The 19,235-nt window shown below is 45.0% G+C and overlaps 1 protein-coding gene across 6 annotated transcripts in view; it reads left to right on the top strand.

The window, feature by feature from the left end:
* MAST2 (microtubule associated serine/threonine kinase 2) overlaps positions 1-19,235 on the top strand; it is a 174,904-nt gene that overhangs the window by 142,451 nt on the left and 13,218 nt on the right. For 5 of the 6 annotated variants that reach the window (XM_074376551.1, XM_074376553.1, XM_074376549.1 and 2 more), the window contains 7 exons: positions 3,818-3,893; positions 6,784-6,804; positions 8,613-8,691; positions 10,875-11,029; positions 12,912-12,987; positions 13,620-13,829; positions 18,120-18,221. In XM_074376551.1, coding sequence (XP_074232652.1) covers positions 3,818-3,893; positions 6,784-6,804; positions 8,613-8,691; positions 10,875-11,029; positions 12,912-12,987; positions 13,620-13,829; positions 18,120-18,221 — 719 coding nt within the window. The remainder of the gene's footprint in view (positions 1-3,817; positions 3,894-6,783; positions 6,805-8,612; positions 8,692-10,874; positions 11,030-12,911; positions 12,988-13,619; positions 13,830-18,119; positions 18,222-19,235) is intronic. The other variant, XM_074376550.1, reaches the window with a different exon arrangement.

Raw genomic sequence — 19,235 nt, 5'->3', positions numbered from 1 at the left:
ACTGAAAGGCAAGAGAAAGGCCACGAGGTGTGGGGATTGGATGCTCAGATTAGAGTAAAAGTAGGTACGTGCTCCATAGACAGAGTGCGGGCTGTCTCCGAATGAAGGAGGTGGCAGCTGTGAGGGGCAGTGTTGCCCATTTTTATGGGCTCTGGTAGCTTCAAATGCAAATAAGGGGAAGGACCAGTCTAACTAGTCTGGGGAAGGGACTGGGGTTCCCAAGTTGGCCATTTCCCACTCTTTGACCTTTTGTGGCTAGCCTTGGGACTGCCATGGTGCCTGTGGGCATGTTATTTACCATGCTAATATATTACAGTAGGTGTATAATGAAGCTTAAGATCTGCTAGAAGATTTCCCATATACCCCTCCGTCCTCACTCATGGATGGCCATTTACAATACCAGTATCAGAATTGTTAACCCCATGCTGCCATGGGAAACAACTTTATGGATTTGAGTTGAGTATGTATATGCAGTTCCTTTTGCCTTTAGTCTTACAGCCTCCATTCATTTCTGTTCCTAAAGTCAGGACTTTTCTTTCCATTGCCTTCATTGAAGTTGTTTCATATATTTATAATATAGTTAGATTATTTTATCATGGGCTACATTCTTCTTGGGGATCCCCTAACCTCATAAATGATATTTTTAAATTGTATACTTTACTCTTTGTGTTGTAAAGTTCTGTAGGTTTTAACAAATGTGTTATGTGTGTCCACTATTACAGTATGATACAGAATAGCTTCACTGCCCTAAAAGTGCATAGCGTCTCACTTATTTGTCCCTCATCTCCCCACCTCTCCCCACCAAGCAACCACTGATCTTTTTACTGTCTCCATAGTTTTACCTTTCCCAGAATGTCATATAGTTGGTATCATACAGTCCGCAGTCTTTTCAGATTGGCTTCTTTCACTTAGTAATATGCTTTAAGTTTCCTCCATATCTTTTTATGGCTTGATAATATATTTCTTTTTAGTGCTGAATAATTCCATTGTCTAGATGTACCACAGTTTATCCACCCACCTACTAAGGGATACATGGATTGTTTCCAAGTTTTGGCAGTTATAAGTAAAGCTGCTATAAGCATCTATGTGCGAATTTTTGTGTGGACAAAAGTTTTCTATTCAATTGAGTAATTACTTAGGAGTGCAGTCACAGAATTGTACAATAAGACTATGTGTAGCATTGTAAGAAATTGCCAGCCTGTCTTCTAAGTGGCTATACCATTTTGCATTCCTACCAATAATGAATAAGAGTTCCTGTTGTTCTGCATCCTTGTCCGCATGAGCTGTTGTCAGTTTTTTAGCCATTCTAATAGATGCGTATGCGTAGCCCATTGTGGCTCTTAATTCGTGATCCTCTGCGACAGATATTGTTCAGCAACTTTTCATGTGCTTGTTTGCCATCTGTATATCTTCTTTGGTAAGATGTCTGTTCTAATCTTTTCCCCTTTTAAAAATTAGGTTGTTTTCTTATTGTTAAGTTTTAAAAGTTCTCCATACATTTTTGATACAAACCTTTTACGAGAGATGTGTTTTGCAGATATTTTCTCCAGTCTGTGGTTTGTCCTTTTTATTCTCTTAACAGTGTCTTTTGCAGAGCAGAAGTTTTTAATTTTAATGGAGTCCAACTGACTAATTTTTTTTTTCATTGATTGTGCTTTTGGTTTCATATCTAAGAATTCACTGCCAAAGCCACAGTCGCTTTACTTTCCTCCTGTGTTATCCTCTAGAAGGTTGATAGTTTTGTGCTTTACATTTAGGCAGATATTACATTAGGATCATTTACATGATCCATTTACATGATCCATGTTGAGTTAATTTATGTGAAAGGTTGTATCTAGATTCTTTTTTCATTCAGACATCCAATTGTTCTAGCACCATTTGTTGAAGAGACTATTCTTTCTCCATTGAATTGCCTGTGCACCTTTGTCATATATCAATTGACAGTATAGTTGTGTTTGTCTATCTCTGGGTGCTCTGTTCTGTCCCATTATCTATATGTCTGTTCTTTCACCAATGCTACACTGTCCTGGTCAGGACAGTGAGTCTTGAAGTCAAGTAATGTCAGTCCTCCAACTTTGTTTCTCTTCAGTATTGTGTTGGCTTTTCTGGTTATTTTGCCTATCCATGCAAACTTTAGGATCTGTTTGTCAGTATTCCCCAAGTAGTTTGCTGGGATTTTGATTAAAATTGAATCTTATAGATCAGGTTGGGAAGAACTGGCATCTTAATACTGAGTCTTTCAATCTATGAACATGTAATATCATTTCATTTATTTAGATCTTTGACTTCTTTCATCAGAGTTTTATAGTTTATAGCATATAGATCATATTTATTTTTTGTTAGATTTATGCATTCATATACATTTCATTTTATGTTAATTATATTATGTTTTTCTATTTCAGCTACCAATTGTTCATTGCTGGTAGAAAGGAAAGCAACTGACTTGTATATTAGCCATGTATCTTGTATCCTGTGACTTCGCTGTAATTGCTAATTAGTTCCAGGAGTGATTTTTTTTTTTTTGGTTTATTATTTAATCTCTACATAGTCATCTCATCTACAAAGACAGTTTTGTATTTTCCTTCCCAATCTATTTACCTTTTATTTCCTTTTCTTGTCTTACTGTACTAGGTAGGACTTCCGGTATGATGGTAAGTAGGAGTGGTAAGAGGGGACACCCTTGTCTTATTCTCAGTCTTAGAAGGAAAGCATACAATTTCTCACCATGAAGTCTGATGTTATCAATATGCCTTCTGGAGATGAAGTTCCCCTCTGTTCTTAGTTAGCTGAGAGTTTTTATCAGGAAAGGGTGTTAAAATTCTGTCAAATGCCTTTTCTGTATCAGTTGATGTGATTAAGTGGCTGTTCCTGTTTAGTCTGTCATTGTGGTAGGGTATGTTAATTGATTTTCAAATATTGGGACAGATTTGAATACCTGGAGTAAATTCCACTTAGTCATGTTATGTAGTTGTTTTTCATTGTTAGAAGTGGGAAGGTGGGCAGGGATAGGTAGAATGGTCAGCATATCATGGAGTATGGTGCTTACTACAACATGGCCTTTTGGGGAGAGACACGTTGACAGCTTCTGCCAGCTAGGGGCTCCTAAATAGCAGCCCCCAGAAGGAAGTTAGACCAAAGAAGTGTGGCAGGCTTAGGTTTGAGAACTGTTGTGACTAGTGTAAAGGTAAGTACCCAGTTTTGTTCAAAGCTTCTGAGGTGTAAGTTTTTAACTTACAGGGGACATGTGAAAACTAATGAAGAGATGGAGATAATTCGTACACCATGAGAGGCTGGGCATGCTTTGCAGACTTGGGGGCCTGTATACAGACTTTAAGGAGCACTGCTATCCTAAGTCCCCACCTGAGAACTTTAGTTTCCCTTGAGCACACATATTTGAGTTAGCCCCTTGGATGCAGTGTGCAGAGATACAAGTACAAGAGACTTTCAGACCAGGGGTCCTGTTGCCCTTTGAGAAATGTTAGAGCATTAGGCCATGCAATCTGCACTGAATGAGTTTGAGCCTTCAAAAAGTCAGGTTAACTTGACTCGAATCCTAAGAAGGGCAGGAAGTTGTCAAACTGCTGCCGGATCTGGAACAGATGTCTGAGAAACACAGATGGTTACAGGCAGCTTGGGAACATGGGAGAAACCTCTGGGCTGTCAAACTTTCACAAAGAGAGAATCATTAAATGGATGGTGGGCCTGAAAAAATCACCATATATGCTAATTGCTGATGCTTGGGGAAGATTTCTTCCCATCTCAACCCTCCTCAGAAGCAAAATTCACAGAGGCTTTCTTTTCCTTTCCCTGTCCACAGGTAACAGTCCATTGGACAGCCCCAGGAATTTCTCTCCAAATGCACCTGCTCACTTTTCCTTTGTTCCTGCCCGTAGGTAAGCTGATAAAAACTTCTCTGTGACGAACATATGTGGCACTTGCATGAATGTCAGTTAAATGTAGCTTCCTCCTCTGAGGCACTGCCCTTCCAAGTGTGTTACCTTGGTCTACTAGCCATCAGAATTCTTTCCCTACATTCCTTGCCCAGGTCATAATTATCTTGTTCAAGCTTTGCTTTCCAAACGCCCTAGGTATTTGTGTTTGAATGTTCAAATGGGCAAGTAGATATTAGAGGTAGATTTATTTTTATAATCCTAAGCACAAGTGCCTGGTTTCCTGAGGGTATGTTCCAAAACATTATACTCTTGTTGAGAGCTATCCTAGAGAGATCGATGAGAAAATGAGCTTTCCTCCCAGCAGGGCCCAAAGTTGTACTCTTACTTTTCCAACTCAGCTATTTCCAGGGAGCTGGAAGGATCCATATATGCCTCAGGGGGATCAGGAGATCACCGAGTCTTCACTTATCCTCCCGTGAATTTAGAAGGATTTGGTGCATTGCAGAGCCATGCTTGTGTTCCTCACATTTCACTCCTCTCTGGAAGTGAAAAAAACTTAGCTCTGGCACCTGGAAGCAATGCTGATAGCTCAGCCCATTGCCAGGGTAGCACCTGGCCTCTGGAGAAGTATTGAGCAGGCTGACATGAGTCCATCAAACCACGTACCAAGGCTTCATATACAAATGATTTACTTTTCAGAACGTCTCTAAAATTGTTTCTTGGATAGAGTTCATATTCTTCGATTTTATTTTTTATTTTTGTTTTAAAAAAGTATTCTTGACTAGAGTCAGTCTTTGGCATTAAGACGTCCAGAAAATTCATGGCTCTAGATTTGAAGCCTTTAATGGATAGAGAATGATATATACTGCTTGAGACCAGAGGAGTTTCTTTACTCAGATTACTTTTTTAAAAGCGGTAACAGAAAAGGAACAGATTCCTTGAAATAGCATTAACTCTCTACTTAAATGACAACCCAGAAGAAATCCACCCGCTTCCTCTCCAGGATTCTATGTAGCTGAAAAAGACGCGGACAGGTTGGGAGAGGTTTGGTGGCTGACTTGGGTGCCCCTCCTGACCCAGTTGCCTTCTTCAAAACAAATACCATCTGAGTTCATCCCATGGACTCACCTCTCCTACCCTGTGTAACTTCCAGTTAGTTAACCAAGGATCCAGGTAGTAATACTTACAGTAAAGAATATACTGGGTGGATCCATCTGTTTTTCCAGTGCTGCTGGGAAATCTCACTTATCCCAGACTTCCTGCCTTGATTGTGTGTGAACTGTAGCCTCAGATTAGGTCTGAGCTGGGAGGGCAAGACCTGTGACTAATCTCTGTAAGTGGCATTGAATCATTTCCCATTCATTCAGTAAATATTTACTGAGCACCTTGTAAGCACAGGCACTGTGCTGGATACTTAGTTGCATAGTGGTAGCAAAACAGACATAGCACTAACTTTTTAGAAACTTAGTAGACTTAGTAGAATCTGTGTACTTGTTATTCCCTTTGAAGGAATGCTGTTCCCTTAGGCCTTCGCTTAGTAAACTTGTTCTTGCTTTTCATTTCACATCTTAAATGCCAGTCGCCCAGAGAGACCTTCCCTCATCATGCAATATGAAGGAGCCCCTTCACCATTCTCCAGCAGATCATCTAGTTTTATTTTTAAATGAGTATTTCTCAATACCTGATACAGTCATTCCTCAGTATCCAGAGGGGATTTGTTCTAGGACCCCCATGGATACCAAAATCCACAGATGTTCAAGTCCCTTATATAAAATGGCATGGTATTTGCACATCCTCTCATATACCTTCAGTCATCTCTAGATTACTTATAATATCTAATACAATGTAATGCTATGTAAATAGTTTTAAATACAGTGTAAATAGTTGCTGGCATGGGGCAAATTCAAGTTTAGCTTTTTGGAACTTTCTGGATTTTTTTTTTCCAAATATTTTTGATTCATGGTTGATTGAATATGCACATGTGGAACCCACAGATACAGAGGGCTGATTATATTTTCTTATTTGTTTGTTTTCTGTCTCCTTTCAACCAGAATCAAAGCACCTTTAATAGATACACCTTAATATGCTGAAGGCTGTGTCTGTTGTTATATTATAAACAGTCGGTGCTTAGTGATTGAATGAGTGGTGGGGGAGAATAATGAACAAGCAAACAAATACATAGTTATAAACAGTGATAAATGACTGTAAAGGAAAAGGACATGATGCTGCCAGAGAGCATAGGAAGGGAATAGGGCTGGAGAGTCTTTACTGGGTGGTCGTGTAAGGCCTCTCTGAAGGACTGACTTTTAAGCTGAGACCTGAAGTGTAAGAAGGTGCCTGCCATGTTGGGTGTGAGGACACAGGTGTGTAGACCAGCTCAGGCAGAGGGCATAGCATGTTGCATTGGTGCCCTTGTGTCTGCTTCATTCCCTGGGCTTTAGGAGTAGGACCACCTTGGGGTTTGGGGCCTGGTGTTACCACTGAGATCCACACAGGTCTGTGCTAGGTGGCGTGGAGTTTGAGTCATGTGCATGGAACCTAGAACCCTGTCCCCTTATCGGACGTAGTAGGGAAAGCAGCTAGGTATTGGTGGGGGAAAGGAGGAGAACTTCAACCCTGCCAAACAGGGTACTCAGGAATTGTGTTTCCTATTGCTGGAGTCAGGGTTGAGCTTTATAGCATCACATTAATTTGTAATATCACACAAAAGACAGATTTAATGAAACTCTAAGGATAGACCCATTAGATCCTACAGTCTGACTTCTAACTTCCATACATTCCTAAGCAGAAGGTTTGCCTCTGCCAAACTAGACCAAAATCCAGAGGTCAAACAGATCAGTCTTTCTGGTTCCCTTTGATTCTCACTTTAATGTATGTCTTTTCACTACAGCCATGGCCACAGAGCGGACAGGTAATAGCGGACGTGATGGGGAAGAGGGCTGGGAGACTGCTATGCATGGCCAGACAGTATGGTTTGTGGTTTTGTGCTTGGTGAGAACTGGCTGTGATGAGTCTTCTCTGACTGTGGGTATGAACGTTTGGCCTTTGTATCTAACAAAGAGGTCCTAAGGAGCCCTCTCTACCTGCTGGAACCAAGGCTATGTGCTCTTATGCTCAGAAGCAGGAATTGCTGAGTAGTTCCATGCTTCTGAGTATAGGGACAAGTCACCCTCATTCCCACAACTTTCCTCAGTTGCCCAGTGAGATGACCAGGCAGAGGAAACAAAGCATCCTATAGGAGCATTACTGACTCTAGTAGCCCCCGCTCTTCAGTTTAAGGAAAAATGGCTGTGACACAATTGGTTTCCATCACTATAGAAAGGAGAAGGACTCACCTGCGGAAAAGCCTATTTGACAAGGGTTTGGGGAATGCCTCCCTGAGTTAAACTAGTCCCATCTTTGCTGAACTCTGTTTTCCTGGGATTGACTTGCTTTCTTGTGTAGAGCTCTCAGGCTCTCAGGACCCAGCAAACAGATCAGAGAGACTGTCATGTTTGAGCAGCCTCCTGGGTATCTCTTGCCTCAGAGACTAGGTTCCAGCAGAAGTGGCTGCCTGGGTGGCATGAAGTTTGAGTCATGTGCATGTGGCATGGAACCCCCGGCTGTCCCCTTACGGAACATGGCAGGAAGGGTTGCTTTGTATTGGTGGGGGTGGGGAGGAGTGCGTCAAAAAGAGAAGCCCTGGCAAGATTGACTCCTCTTTTTCCTTCTTCCTCTCCCTGCCTTGCCCGCCACCCCCACCCCCTTTAACTGTGAAGCCTGGAACAATTCACTCAGATCTCTGGGTCTTGATTTTTTCCCTGAAGATTGAGAATTTTGAACTTAATGTCCAAAGGTCTTCCATTGCTAATGATCTGAGGTTCTGTGGGTCCCATGAGAGTATTTTCTTTAATTTCAACCAGAGCAGGCTATATCCCCAAGCTCCACAAGAAAGAACACTTATGTTATAACACATCCCACAGTCCAGGAAAGAATCACTTATTCATGTGACCAGATACATGTTTGACCTTTCTTCTCTGTAGCAAAGCAGATAACTCTGGTATTTTGGATGAGAGCTTTAGGGTGTATCTTCTCACAAGCATCAGGAAGCCTGCCCCAGAGTCTCATGTCCAGCTCCAGCTGTGCCGCCTCACTCCTCTTTCATAAGGTCACTGTCACTCTTCGGCAAACATTCTCAAAGACTGGACTTATGGTTCCTGGTGGATCTGGGTAGCCTTTGACTATTTGCTATCTGTTGATTCCCGCTCAGAATCAGATGGTAGTTCCACTTCTTCCTGGTTATCAATCCAGTAGCCTGGGGAACACCAAAGGGCTCTTCACATGGAGCCTTCAAAAAAGGAAATGGCAGTTCAGTGGCAGTTCTCTCTTTGTGATGATGCCTTTAGCTGGAGTTCTCTGTCATCGCTAAAAGTGAATAAGTTCAGAGTATAAAGATTTTTATTCCAAAACCATAGTATTGTGTAGCAGATGTTCTTATTTGAAGTCATGGACTCCTTTATAGTCAGAGATGTCTTTCTTTGCGTGGAAAGCACACAGCAATAGGCCCCATTTAGGAGAGAGATGTGAAAGTATGTTCTGGACCAAGCAGTTCTGTCTTCAGACAAGGAAGAGCCTACCAGTGAACCAACTGCCCCCCCAAAAAGCTGATGGGAAGACAGGCAGGTCCTGGGCTCAGGGTGGGGCCCAGTAGAAACTGCCTAACATTCTTGTCTTACGTAGGACTGATGGACGGCGCTGGTCTTTGGCCTCTTTGCCTTCTTCAGGCTATGGAACCAACACTCCCAGCTCTACCGTCTCAGTAAGTAGCCAAACCTGTGTCCATACCTCCCTCACCCTGAGGAAATACTTCCCTACAGGCTATTGCTCCCTGTCCCTACAGTGTTGCAAAATGGTTCTCAACTTTTCCTCCAAAGCTAAACTCAAAGAGGTTGCTTGAGGATGAGGCTGAGTCGGGCAAGGAGCTGGTGGTTCTTAACAGCTTTGGAAAGAATTAACCAGCATGTTTCTGGGCATCAGTTAGTCCTAGTGGAGTCAGAGGAGGGCCTTGAGGATGAAATTCTGCTTTGCCAGTGAGGCCGGGCACTGGGCTAAGCATGGCTCCCTTGCTCTCCTATTTTATTTCTAGAACTGCAGCCAAGAGCAGATAACCCATCCCATGTCCCAAAGACCTGGTAGACCTTCCTCCTCCTCTTTCATTTTTTCCCTTTCAAAAAAAGAAGGGAAGGATTTGTGTTATTTGATATTCAAGTTTGATGTATATCAGCAAAACACTTGGGCCTGTCTCTAAAGCTTCCAGTTATGTCTCTTTTAGAGGAGATTTTAGCCTAAAACACAATGGATGTCCTAATATTCACTATGTACAGTTGACCCTAAAATGAGTTTTCCTCATTGAGCAGCTTTTATGAAGCCAGAATGACAGGGATGGCAAACTTTTTCTGTAAAGGGCCAAATAGTACATATTTTAGGCTTTGCAAGCCATGTAAAATCAGGCTGCATTCCCCTGTCTTCCACCTCTCCAGGGCTTCTCAGCTCAGTTTCTCTTTATTCATAAATCCCAAGCAGGTAGAGGAATATCATTTCCTCCCTTGACCTAGATATTACTCTTAAATTAATTCAAAGATCTCACTGGTGTTTTTGGCAGCTCTTAAGCTTCCGGTCTTTCCCTAGTAAATACCCCCTCCCCATAATCTTTTACTCAACAGGTGATTTTTTTTCAGACCCAAGGTAAGAGTCATATATTTTGTGATATGTGTGTATGTTCCTGTTCTGTAAGTTTTAATAGACTCAACACATTGCTCCAGCTTATTTTATTGGAATATCTTAAAATACCAATTTTTCTTCATGTTAGTTGGAGTTGGGTGAGGATACTTTTTTGTAATTTCCACCGAAATCATTTATAAAAATGTGACCAAGGCAGAGCCCTGTGGAAATCTTCCACTAGCTATTTCCAACTTTATGTGTCATAACATTGCATGAGAGGAGAGTGCGCTGTTAGTCAAAAAGAATTCTGATTCTTTCTTAGTATTGAGACTTATGAGTGGCAACAGAGTTCTCTCAGTGTGGCACTGCAGCTTTGACTGTAAATGGATTTAGATATTTAAACCCCAGATCCTTCCTCCGTTACTGAACAGAAATTGAGCCTGTGATGTTAGGTCTCCTGCTGCCATAGCCCGTCTTGTCCATCTTGTCCGGGGCAGTGGGAACTCACCGATCCTGGTGCTGGCCGGGCTGCCACAGCGGTGGCCATGGTGGGATGCCAGTGTAGCTCACTCCCTCACACGCTCTCTTTTGATTCCAGTGGGCCCTTGTCTGGAGTCACAGCCACTGGGCCATGTTTAGAATTCTTAATTGTTTTCAGGGCATCTGATCTTTGGGTTCCAGAGCTAACAGTAATTTTCTTCCCTGCTGGATTTTCTTCTTTCACGTGTGCCTGGGCACAGGCTTCACAGCCTCAGCACAGGGGCCCTCTGGGTGACAGCCAAAAGAAAACATTGCTGAGCCACCCCGGGGGCTCTCCCAAGGTTGTAGCAGGGACAGCTTACGGGGATGTCATTTGTAGGATGGGCATACCTAGAACTTTTCCTAATAAGCCAGGAAGCGTCATTTATTAATTATTGCCATTCCAACTAGCCCAGAGCTTCACTGAGGGCAAAGGGTCCGTGCAGAGCGTCTGTGTCTTGCCATGTAAGGAGGCTCCCTAGGTATTAGGCAGCTCTCACACCTCCTGAACGTCTGGGTCTGACCCCCTGCAAGACTTGTGAAGGACAAGATTATCTTGGCTTCGCTGGGACTGAGGGCTCTGAAAGGTGGAGATGAATGGGATGGTGCACAGTGGAGGCTTAAGGGGGAGCGAGGAAGGTGCCTGCTGTGGGCTGGCCAGGTTTGTGCTGACTGGGGAGCCGCTGACCATTTTTAGAACTTCTCCGCTCCTGGACTGCCTCGGAGTGTCTTTAATGCTCTCTTTAACTTTGTCCCCTCTAGTCATCATGCTCCTCGCAGGAAAAGCTGCACCAGTTGCCCTTCCAGCCTACAGCTGATGAGCTGCACTTCCTGACGAAGCATTTCAGCACAGAGAGTGTGCCCGATGAGGAGGGCCGGCAGTCCCCAGCCCTGCGGCCCCGCTCCCGCAGCCTCAGGTGAGGGTGCTCTCTGCGCACAGCCCCGGACCCGTGGAGCTCAGCTTGTCTGCACAGCATGGGAGTCAGCAAACTTACTCCATAAAGGGCAGGGTAGTGAATAATTTAGGCTTCGTAGGCCATACCATCTCTGGCAGCTACTTACTCTGTCCAAAATCATCTGCAGACATTATGTAAACATTATTTATCAAAGCAGGCAGCAGGCCAGATTTGGTCTGTGGGCCAGTTTGCCAACCCCTGGCCTGGCACATGGGCATAGCTTGAATGAGTCAAGCCCAGTGAAGCTCAAGCCCTTTGGCTTCAAGTGCAGCTCAACCTGCCACCCCAGGAGATAGGTGCTGTCAAGTGGTCACGTTTTTTCCCTTTGAAAGTAGTCGGCAGTAGAAATGTACTTTGGACTCCATTCAGTGAAAGGAGAGTGATAGTACCATCCATTCTAATGGCTCCCTGGCTGGAGAACCTGGAGGCCCAGGATATGTGAACTAGGCCAACTAAAAAAGTTGCTGCTGAAGACACTTGTGGATGACTCGGGGACGAAGCCCATTTCAGAAACAGAACTATATGCCCATCTGAATCTGTCTCATTTCCCTGAATCACCTGGGCTCATCAAACCATACAAACCTTAACAGCTGATTTATCTGTGGATTCCATAGAGTAAACCAGCTCTTCTCTTTGGCATTGGGTGGTAAATCTGTGCCAAAATTCCAGGTTAAGGAATAGGTAAAGATTTAAACGAGGATGGCTTTAACAACTGAGCTCAGCTTTCCAGGGTCCCTGGGAAATAATAAGTTGGCTAATATGTTCAGGGTGGGAGCCCAGAGGAACGGTGCCTCCTAGAAAGAAATCCCTCAAGGTAATGTTGGCACTGTTGAGTGTCAGGGAGTGAATGGAGCCAGACAACAAAGACTGGTTCAAGTTCAGACTGATGAAGATAATGACTGGGACTGCAGGTCAAAGGGTCAGACATACACATGAGTGAGAATGGCGCCAAGTGCCTTTGTCTCACATAGAGGAATGCCTAATCTTGGTGCCCTCAGTCCACACAGAAACAGGGGCACCTTTTAGGCCATTTGAGGTTGAGAGGACTACAGTACCTCAGGGAACTCCCTGAAGATTACTCTTGAAATGGTTGGTGATGTGCATTAATGCAGCAGGCAGACCATGGCCCGCTGCAGGGAGAAGGGGCAGAGAGGAACAGTGCGAACTTAGCTCAGCTGGAATCACGTGTCAGGGCACCACCCTGGGCAGGACCCAAACAGCCATTCAGCTGTGCGGCTCAAACTTTGAAATCCATTAAGAGGATGTAACCACACATGGGCCAAAGGGGAAGATTTAGATGACCCAGGTTTATAATTCACTACAGACTGGACTGGCCTCCTCCATCCCCCAGTTGAGAGCCTAAGTTAGCTTCATTGGCTGTAGCTTGTTTGGAAAAAGTTAGATATACACCGTTTCCCTTCGGTTGTTTATTGGTGGTTTGATATAATTTGATTCCTGGAACGTGCTAGGGTATGCCCAACCCCACTGGCCAAAAACAAAGAAGACCAGAGAGTCCTATTCTGAGGGAGGTGATCCTGGAAGAGCCACCAGTGGCCTCAGGAATGGTCTCCTCCTTTCTAGGCCTTTTCAGGCCCTGGCAGAGGTCTTGGTGAAGGCCAGGCCTCTTACAGGAAGGTAGCCTAGCTCAAGATGGCACCATTTTGAGCAGAACAAGGTGTGGTGGCAGCTTCAGGAACAAGGAGAGCTCTGGAACTTAGCACTCCTTAAGGTGGAAGTGTGTGGCTGCTGCAGACAGCGGGCGGGCAGGGGCTCTGAGATGGGCATCTTTCTCCTCTGTGGTTCCATGGCACTAATGTAACACAATTGTTTCTTTCTTACTTAGTCCTGGACGGTCACCAGTTTCCTTTGACAGTGAAATAATAATGATGAATCATGTATACAAAGAAAGATTCCCCAAGGTAAGGGTCCATTTTAAAGGAGACTAGTAATGCCTCTGAGGTTGCTGCTTGCAGCCATCCCATGTGGGAAGCCAGGAGCTGCACAGGGCGGAGGCGGAGGTGGGGGTGGGGGCAGTGGAGAGGCAATTTAGGAGGGGAGGAGGAGGAGAAGGATACAGCACAGGGGCTTCCAGACTGCTGGAGAAGAGGGGGGCAGCAGAGGACTTTGAGTCTGGGGACTATATTTACAGATCCTCTGTTTCTCCACTCCCCAGAGAAAGGGTATCTGGAGGAATTTGCCAGGCATGCTTGGCAGAGTGAAAAAGCTACACACAGGGAACAGCATAAACAGACAGAGATGTGAGGCCACGTGATGAAGGCCGGGAACAGAACCTCATTGTGCGCAGAGCAGGAGAGTGTGCCCCTTCAGCAGTGGGGAGGTGGACGAGGCTGGGAGAGAGAGGGCCTTGATTATAATGTCTTAACTTGATTGAAGGTGATCTTTCACATCTCCAGTCATCAGGTTCCCCAAATGCAGCATCAGGAAATGAGGATCACGGAGCCCATCCTTAAGCTATTACCAGGCCCTCAGGCTTAGCTCCAGCTGAGCTGGATTAGAGGGGAAGAGTCACTTGTCCTACTTTGATTCACAGGCCACCGCACAAATGGAAGAGCATCTAGCAGAGTTCATTTCCTCCAACACTCCAGACAGTGTGTTGCCCTTGGCAGATGGAACCTTGAGCTTTATCCATCATCAGGTGATTGAGATGGCCCGAGACTGCCTGGATAAATCTCGGAGTGGCCTCATTACCTCACACTACTTCTACGAGCTTCAAGAGAATTTAGAAAAACTTCTGCAAGATGTGAGTGTCTGATGGAACTCCGGTGAATCCTCCACACAGTGGTGGGGTTTGAGTCCCAAGCTAAGAGTAAGGCATTCATGGTGTTCCCAGCCTTCTTAGCCTGCTGGCCACCTCCTTGCTGGGGTGTGGGGCACACCCCATGTGTGGTGCTGGTGGATGTCGGTTTTTCCTCAGGCCCCTGCATTACTGAGAGAAGCCTGATTGGTATCAGAAGAACTCAGTGCTGTGGGTCCTTCTTTTTCTAAGTCCAGTTACTCTGTCTGAGGTGCCAATATTAGTAGTATTCATAAATATATAACTAGAGGAGTTATAACCCAAAGCCAGAAGGTGGCCCCAGTGGCTGTAGTGGGCTCTCTTCTAGTAGAAGCTTGGTGGAAGCAGAACCTTCAGACTGCTTCTCTTCAGCCAAGGGAAAGCAGGCCCAAGGATCGCACTCCGGGCTTATCTGTTTGCTGGTGAGAAGTTCCCTAGTAGGGACTGATGTGCTTGGAGACCTGATCCTCCCCAGTGTGACACATCTCCGGGCAGAGTAATCTAGGGGTGGTCAAGTGCTTCATACCACTTCGTGCTTCAGTGTTGGCTTTCCTCCCGCCTCTCCAATAAAGTGTTCATTTGCCTTCCCACTTGGATCACAGTTGCCCGTATCACACCACTAGCACAGTTTAGGGGAGAGGAGATGTGTTGTCTCCCCCAGGGCTCTGCGTGTCACTAGAGTAGTTCCCAGTCCAGACCCCTGTTGCCTCCAGACTCACGACTTCACACTGGTGTGGGACCAAGTGAGCTGAGAGCCCAGGCTACTGATCAAACAGGGCCTCAGGGTATCAGTCTAGAAATTAGGAGCAGAAAGGTTTTTTTGTTTTCTTATGTTTTTTAATTTAGGAAACAGTTGAATCTAGCAAAGGAATAGCTAAAGGTGACAATGTTTATTGCTGTCAAATATTGGAAGATTTCTCATGTAATAGGTAGCAGCTTGTTCTCTGTCCCCTAAAAGGCATACTAGCCCAGCGGACAAGAGTTACAATGAGAAAGGTTTTGATTTACAGATGAAAAATTACTTCCTTCCTCAAAAATGTTTTTCTCTGATTTCAAAAGTAATACTTAAATTCAAACATTGTAGAAGTATGAGTTTAAAAAGCTAAAGTCCTATGAAAATCACTGACAGCTGTTTGCCTCTGTTCAAGAATAACTTTCTTAACAGTTCAACAATGGATAGGAGTCAAGGATTGAGGCAGGTGAAGGATCAACCAGAGTGACTTTCAGCAGTGCTTGCATTTCTCAGATTGATGAAATACTGAAATCAGAGCCTTGCCCAGAACCTTCAGGATTTTCCCAGAGGCATTGCCTAGGTAGGGTACTTGGCACAGCAGGAAGAGTACTGAGCATGAAGCCAGTGCATTCCTCTGTTGCCTAATTTCCTTGGCCCTGGGAATGCAGAAAAAAAGGTCAGTGCAGGTTCTGACTCAAGGAACTTGCTATTGACTCCTGAAGTTACAGACCCATCAACACGTATTAAAGTAAAAATAACAGCTATCGTTGAAGTGTGCCATGTGCCAGACCCCACACTGAGCACTCTGTATGAATGATCTCACTTCTGTTTATTACAGAAGTGTAATTGATGAGCACTAAATAGAGGTCAGTTCTGAGCACAGAGGAGGATGTGCTGACTCTGCATGGAGAGTTCAGGGAAAGTTGTCTTGACGAGTAGGAGGAGTTCACTAGACCTAGGGAGCAATGTGAGCAACCTCTCAGCGGTGCAGAGGAACTTGGTACATTCCAGGAATTGCAGGTGAATTAGTGTGTCATGACTAGAGTGAAGAATGGCTGCAGGGAAACATTGGTAGGTGAATTTGAAGAGTTAGACCTGGGGTGGGGCTCAGGACTCAAAGGCTGAGGGCCTTGTGAGGAGGTTAGATTTTATCATGAAGGCAATAGGGAATTATTGAATGGTTTTAAATTTTAAAATGGTGTAAGATTTACATTTAAAATAATAAACATCAATTATAGAGCACTTAATACGTGCTAGACACTGTGTTATCTCATTATCTAATTTAATCTTTACAACAACACTGTTAGGAAGGTATGGTTATTTTACTCTATAAATAAACAGATGATGAAACCAAACCTTAAAGGGGCTAAGTTAGTCCAAGGTAACTCATTTCTTGAGTAGCAGAGCTAGAACCCATACCCAGGTTTCTTATTCAAGAGCCTAACATACACTTTCAAACGCTTAATCAACAAACACTGACGCCTGCTATGTGAGAGGCACCTACACTAGGTGTAGTACGTGAGGGAAGAGAAGAGGAAAGACATAGCCTTACAAGGCCCTACAGTGTAGCTGTAGAGACAGACAGTTATAAAACGACGTGCTGGGACCATGTGCTGTGAGCAAATAGCCAGGAGAACGTAGACAAGGGAGCCCTTTTTTCTTGTTCTTCGTATGTGTGTGTGTGTGTCTGTGTGTGTGTGTGGTGTGTGTTGGGGACAGGGGACTTAGACGGGCTTCACAGAGTTGATATTCGGGCTAAGTTTTAAAAGAATAAACAAGATTACACCAAGTGCCCAGCCCCTCTCCATTTGACAACCAATTTTTTTAAATGATCCTCATTTGCTACTTTTCTTTCCTTACAACCTATTCACTAATCAGTCTTCTGCCTTCTACTTTCCCTTCCCATTATTGCACTAAAACTGTTTCAGGCCAAAGTTGCCAAATCCTCTGACTTCTTTCAGTCCTCATCTTTCTTCACCTCTTATCAGAGGTTTACACAGTGAGTACCTCTCCTTGACCTGTTTTCTCCGGTTGTCATGGCACTTCTCTCCAGCCTTGCCGTCTTGCTGACCCTTCACAAATTCCTTTTCGTAAATGCTGGTGTTCCCCAGGGCACCCTCCTGAGCATCCGTGCCCCTTTTTCTCCTTTCTTCATGGTCTCTGATCAGCCTCATGAGGTCCCGTGTCTTCAGTTGTCATCCATCCACTAAGGGTCCCGCCTGTGGCTGCTTCCCCTCCACCTCCTGCCCTGTTCTCCTGAGTTCAGTGCCCCCAGCTGTTTACTGGACTCCTTCTCCACTTCCCACCTTGGTTAGTATTCCTTGTTGCAAGTAGTAAAGAGCCAACTCAGAGCAGTTTAAGCAGGAAAGTGAAACTAATTATAAAAATTGAAAAGATGGGTCTTAGAGAATTGAAGACAGAAATGCAACCAGGCTTTAAGAAGGGACCAGAGCTAGAAAGCCCAGGAAGGCCCAGGAAGCCTTCGCCTGCCTTCTCTGATCGGTGTTTTCCTCTGTGCTTCTTTTGTCTCTTTGGTAGACCATCCTTTTCACCCAAGGATGGCTTATACAGTCCTGTCACATTGATATTAACAGTTGTCTTTCAATCCATTTTTAAGTTCCTAGGAAAATAATCCACTCTGGTCAGCTATTGGAGGTGGGAGGGTAAGTTCAGCCACACAATACAAATGTGGCTCCAGAAGTCAAGAGCAGTTTCTATAAAAAAGAGAAAGACTGTTGGGCTGAGCAGATACCTGAGAAAGTATCTAGCAGAGGTACCTCAAACTCTGTGAGTCCAAAATGGAACTTATCTTTTTCACCTACCTGCTTTTTCTTTAAAACCAAAGGGAATATGTTCTCTGCCTATCCTCACCTCAACTGCTTATCTTCTTAATTTCCTATTTCATTTATGGCTTAAATGAAATTTCCCTAAAATTGTAGTTGCACTTATCCTTCTCCTCCTGCCTCTTTCACCCCTCAGGGCTACCCTGAAATGGCCCCGTCTGTTCACTTCTCTCCATTCTTACTGCCTTGATTTATGCCTTTCCCATCTGCACTGTTGCAGTAGCTTGTTCGTGGGTTTTCCTGCTTTTAGGCTTGCCCTCTCTAGTGCTCCATCCACACTGCAGCTGGAGTGATCTTTCCGAATCCCTTCTGGTCGCATCAGTCTCCTTGCTTTGAGGTCTTTCTGTCCCTTGCAGTCTGTTTGTGGTGGAAAGTGACGTCCATGAAGGCTCCACTGAGAGCCACGCATTGAGCTGGGGCCCGGAGGGTAAGTGTGGCCTGCTGGATGGAGGAGCAGGTGAAGCTGTGCCTCTGTGTGACGTCTCGTGGTGTCAGGTAGTGTTCTAAAGGGGAGCAGCCTCCTCCCTCGCACAGCCACTGGCCCTCTCCAAAGTCTTCGCTTTGTAGAGCTCTCTGTGCTTCCAGTGTCTGTCCTTAGAGTCAGCTCTGCCCAGCTCGGTCCTGCTTCTCTCAGCCACACTGGGCCGTGGATGGCTTAAGCAGCCTTTGTCTTCTCTACAGGCTCACGAGCGCTCAGAGAGTTCAGAAGTGGCTTTTGTGATGCAGCTGGTGAAAAAGCTGATGATTGTCATTGCCCGCCCAGCACGCCTCCTGGAGTGCCTGGTGAGTGGGCTCTGCGAAGATTGGTGGGGGTGCTGAAGGCCAGGGAGCGGGGGGGGGGGGGGGGGGGTTCTGGAGGAAGTACTCTGCCACAGCCAAACGGCCATTTCTGCTGCTGAAGTCCTTATTTAAATATGACACGCAACACCAGGAGACCAAGGAGGCCCTGGGAGGAAAAGTGGGTGCCCCTGAGGCGGGTGTCAGGGACCAGAATTAGTCTGCCCACGCTGCACTGGGCAGGCCCCAGGCCAGTGAGGGCCCTGCGTGTTAGGAGCACAGGCCGGTTTCATTCGCACAGGTTGAGTCCTCTCTTCAGTTGATCATTCAGCGACACTGTACTGAGTACCTACTTCATGCTGGACACTGGAGACCCAGATGTGAACAAAGCAGGGGCCCGATGCCACCTCTGTAGCAGAGTTAGGTTTTTGTCTTTTAGTGCTGTAGGTGTAAGGCATGGAAACGTGTAAATAATAATTACAATATTGCAAGAAGTGTTGCAGCTGAGGAAAGTACAAGGTGCAACAGGGACGTGGTGAAGGAGGTGCTCCAGTCTCCTCAGGGCGGACGTTCCGTGCCCTGGGGAACGTGAAGCTGATTCAGTGATTTGAAGGATGACTATGAGTTTGCCAGGGGAGGGCCATGAGAAACGGCGTTTGATAGAGTACTGGGGCTGTTTGAGGAGTTAGGAGGGATAAACCCCGGGTGTAGGGGTAGGCCATGCGAGATCGTGGGGAGTGCTGGGCCCTTGTCTCAGGAGTTTGCATGTATCTTTGGCCACTTGTAGCCGACAGAAAGTTTAGGTGAGAATGTGACATGGTCAGATTTACCTTTTTTAAACTAACTTTATTAAGGTATAATTTACATATAATAAAATATACCCCTTTTGAGTATACAGTTCCATGAGTTTTAACAAATAGACACCTGTATAATCACCACACAGTGGAGATGGAAAACGTTTTCTTACCTCAAAAAGTTCCCTTGAGTGCCTTTTCAGTCAGTCCCTTTCCCCTTCCCACC

This window comes from Camelus bactrianus, chromosome 13 (assembly GCF_048773025.1).
Source record: "Camelus bactrianus isolate YW-2024 breed Bactrian camel chromosome 13, ASM4877302v1, whole genome shotgun sequence".
NCBI lineage: Eukaryota > Metazoa > Chordata > Mammalia > Artiodactyla > Camelidae > Camelus > Camelus bactrianus.
This window is presented reverse-complemented; position numbering and strand designations above follow the sequence as displayed.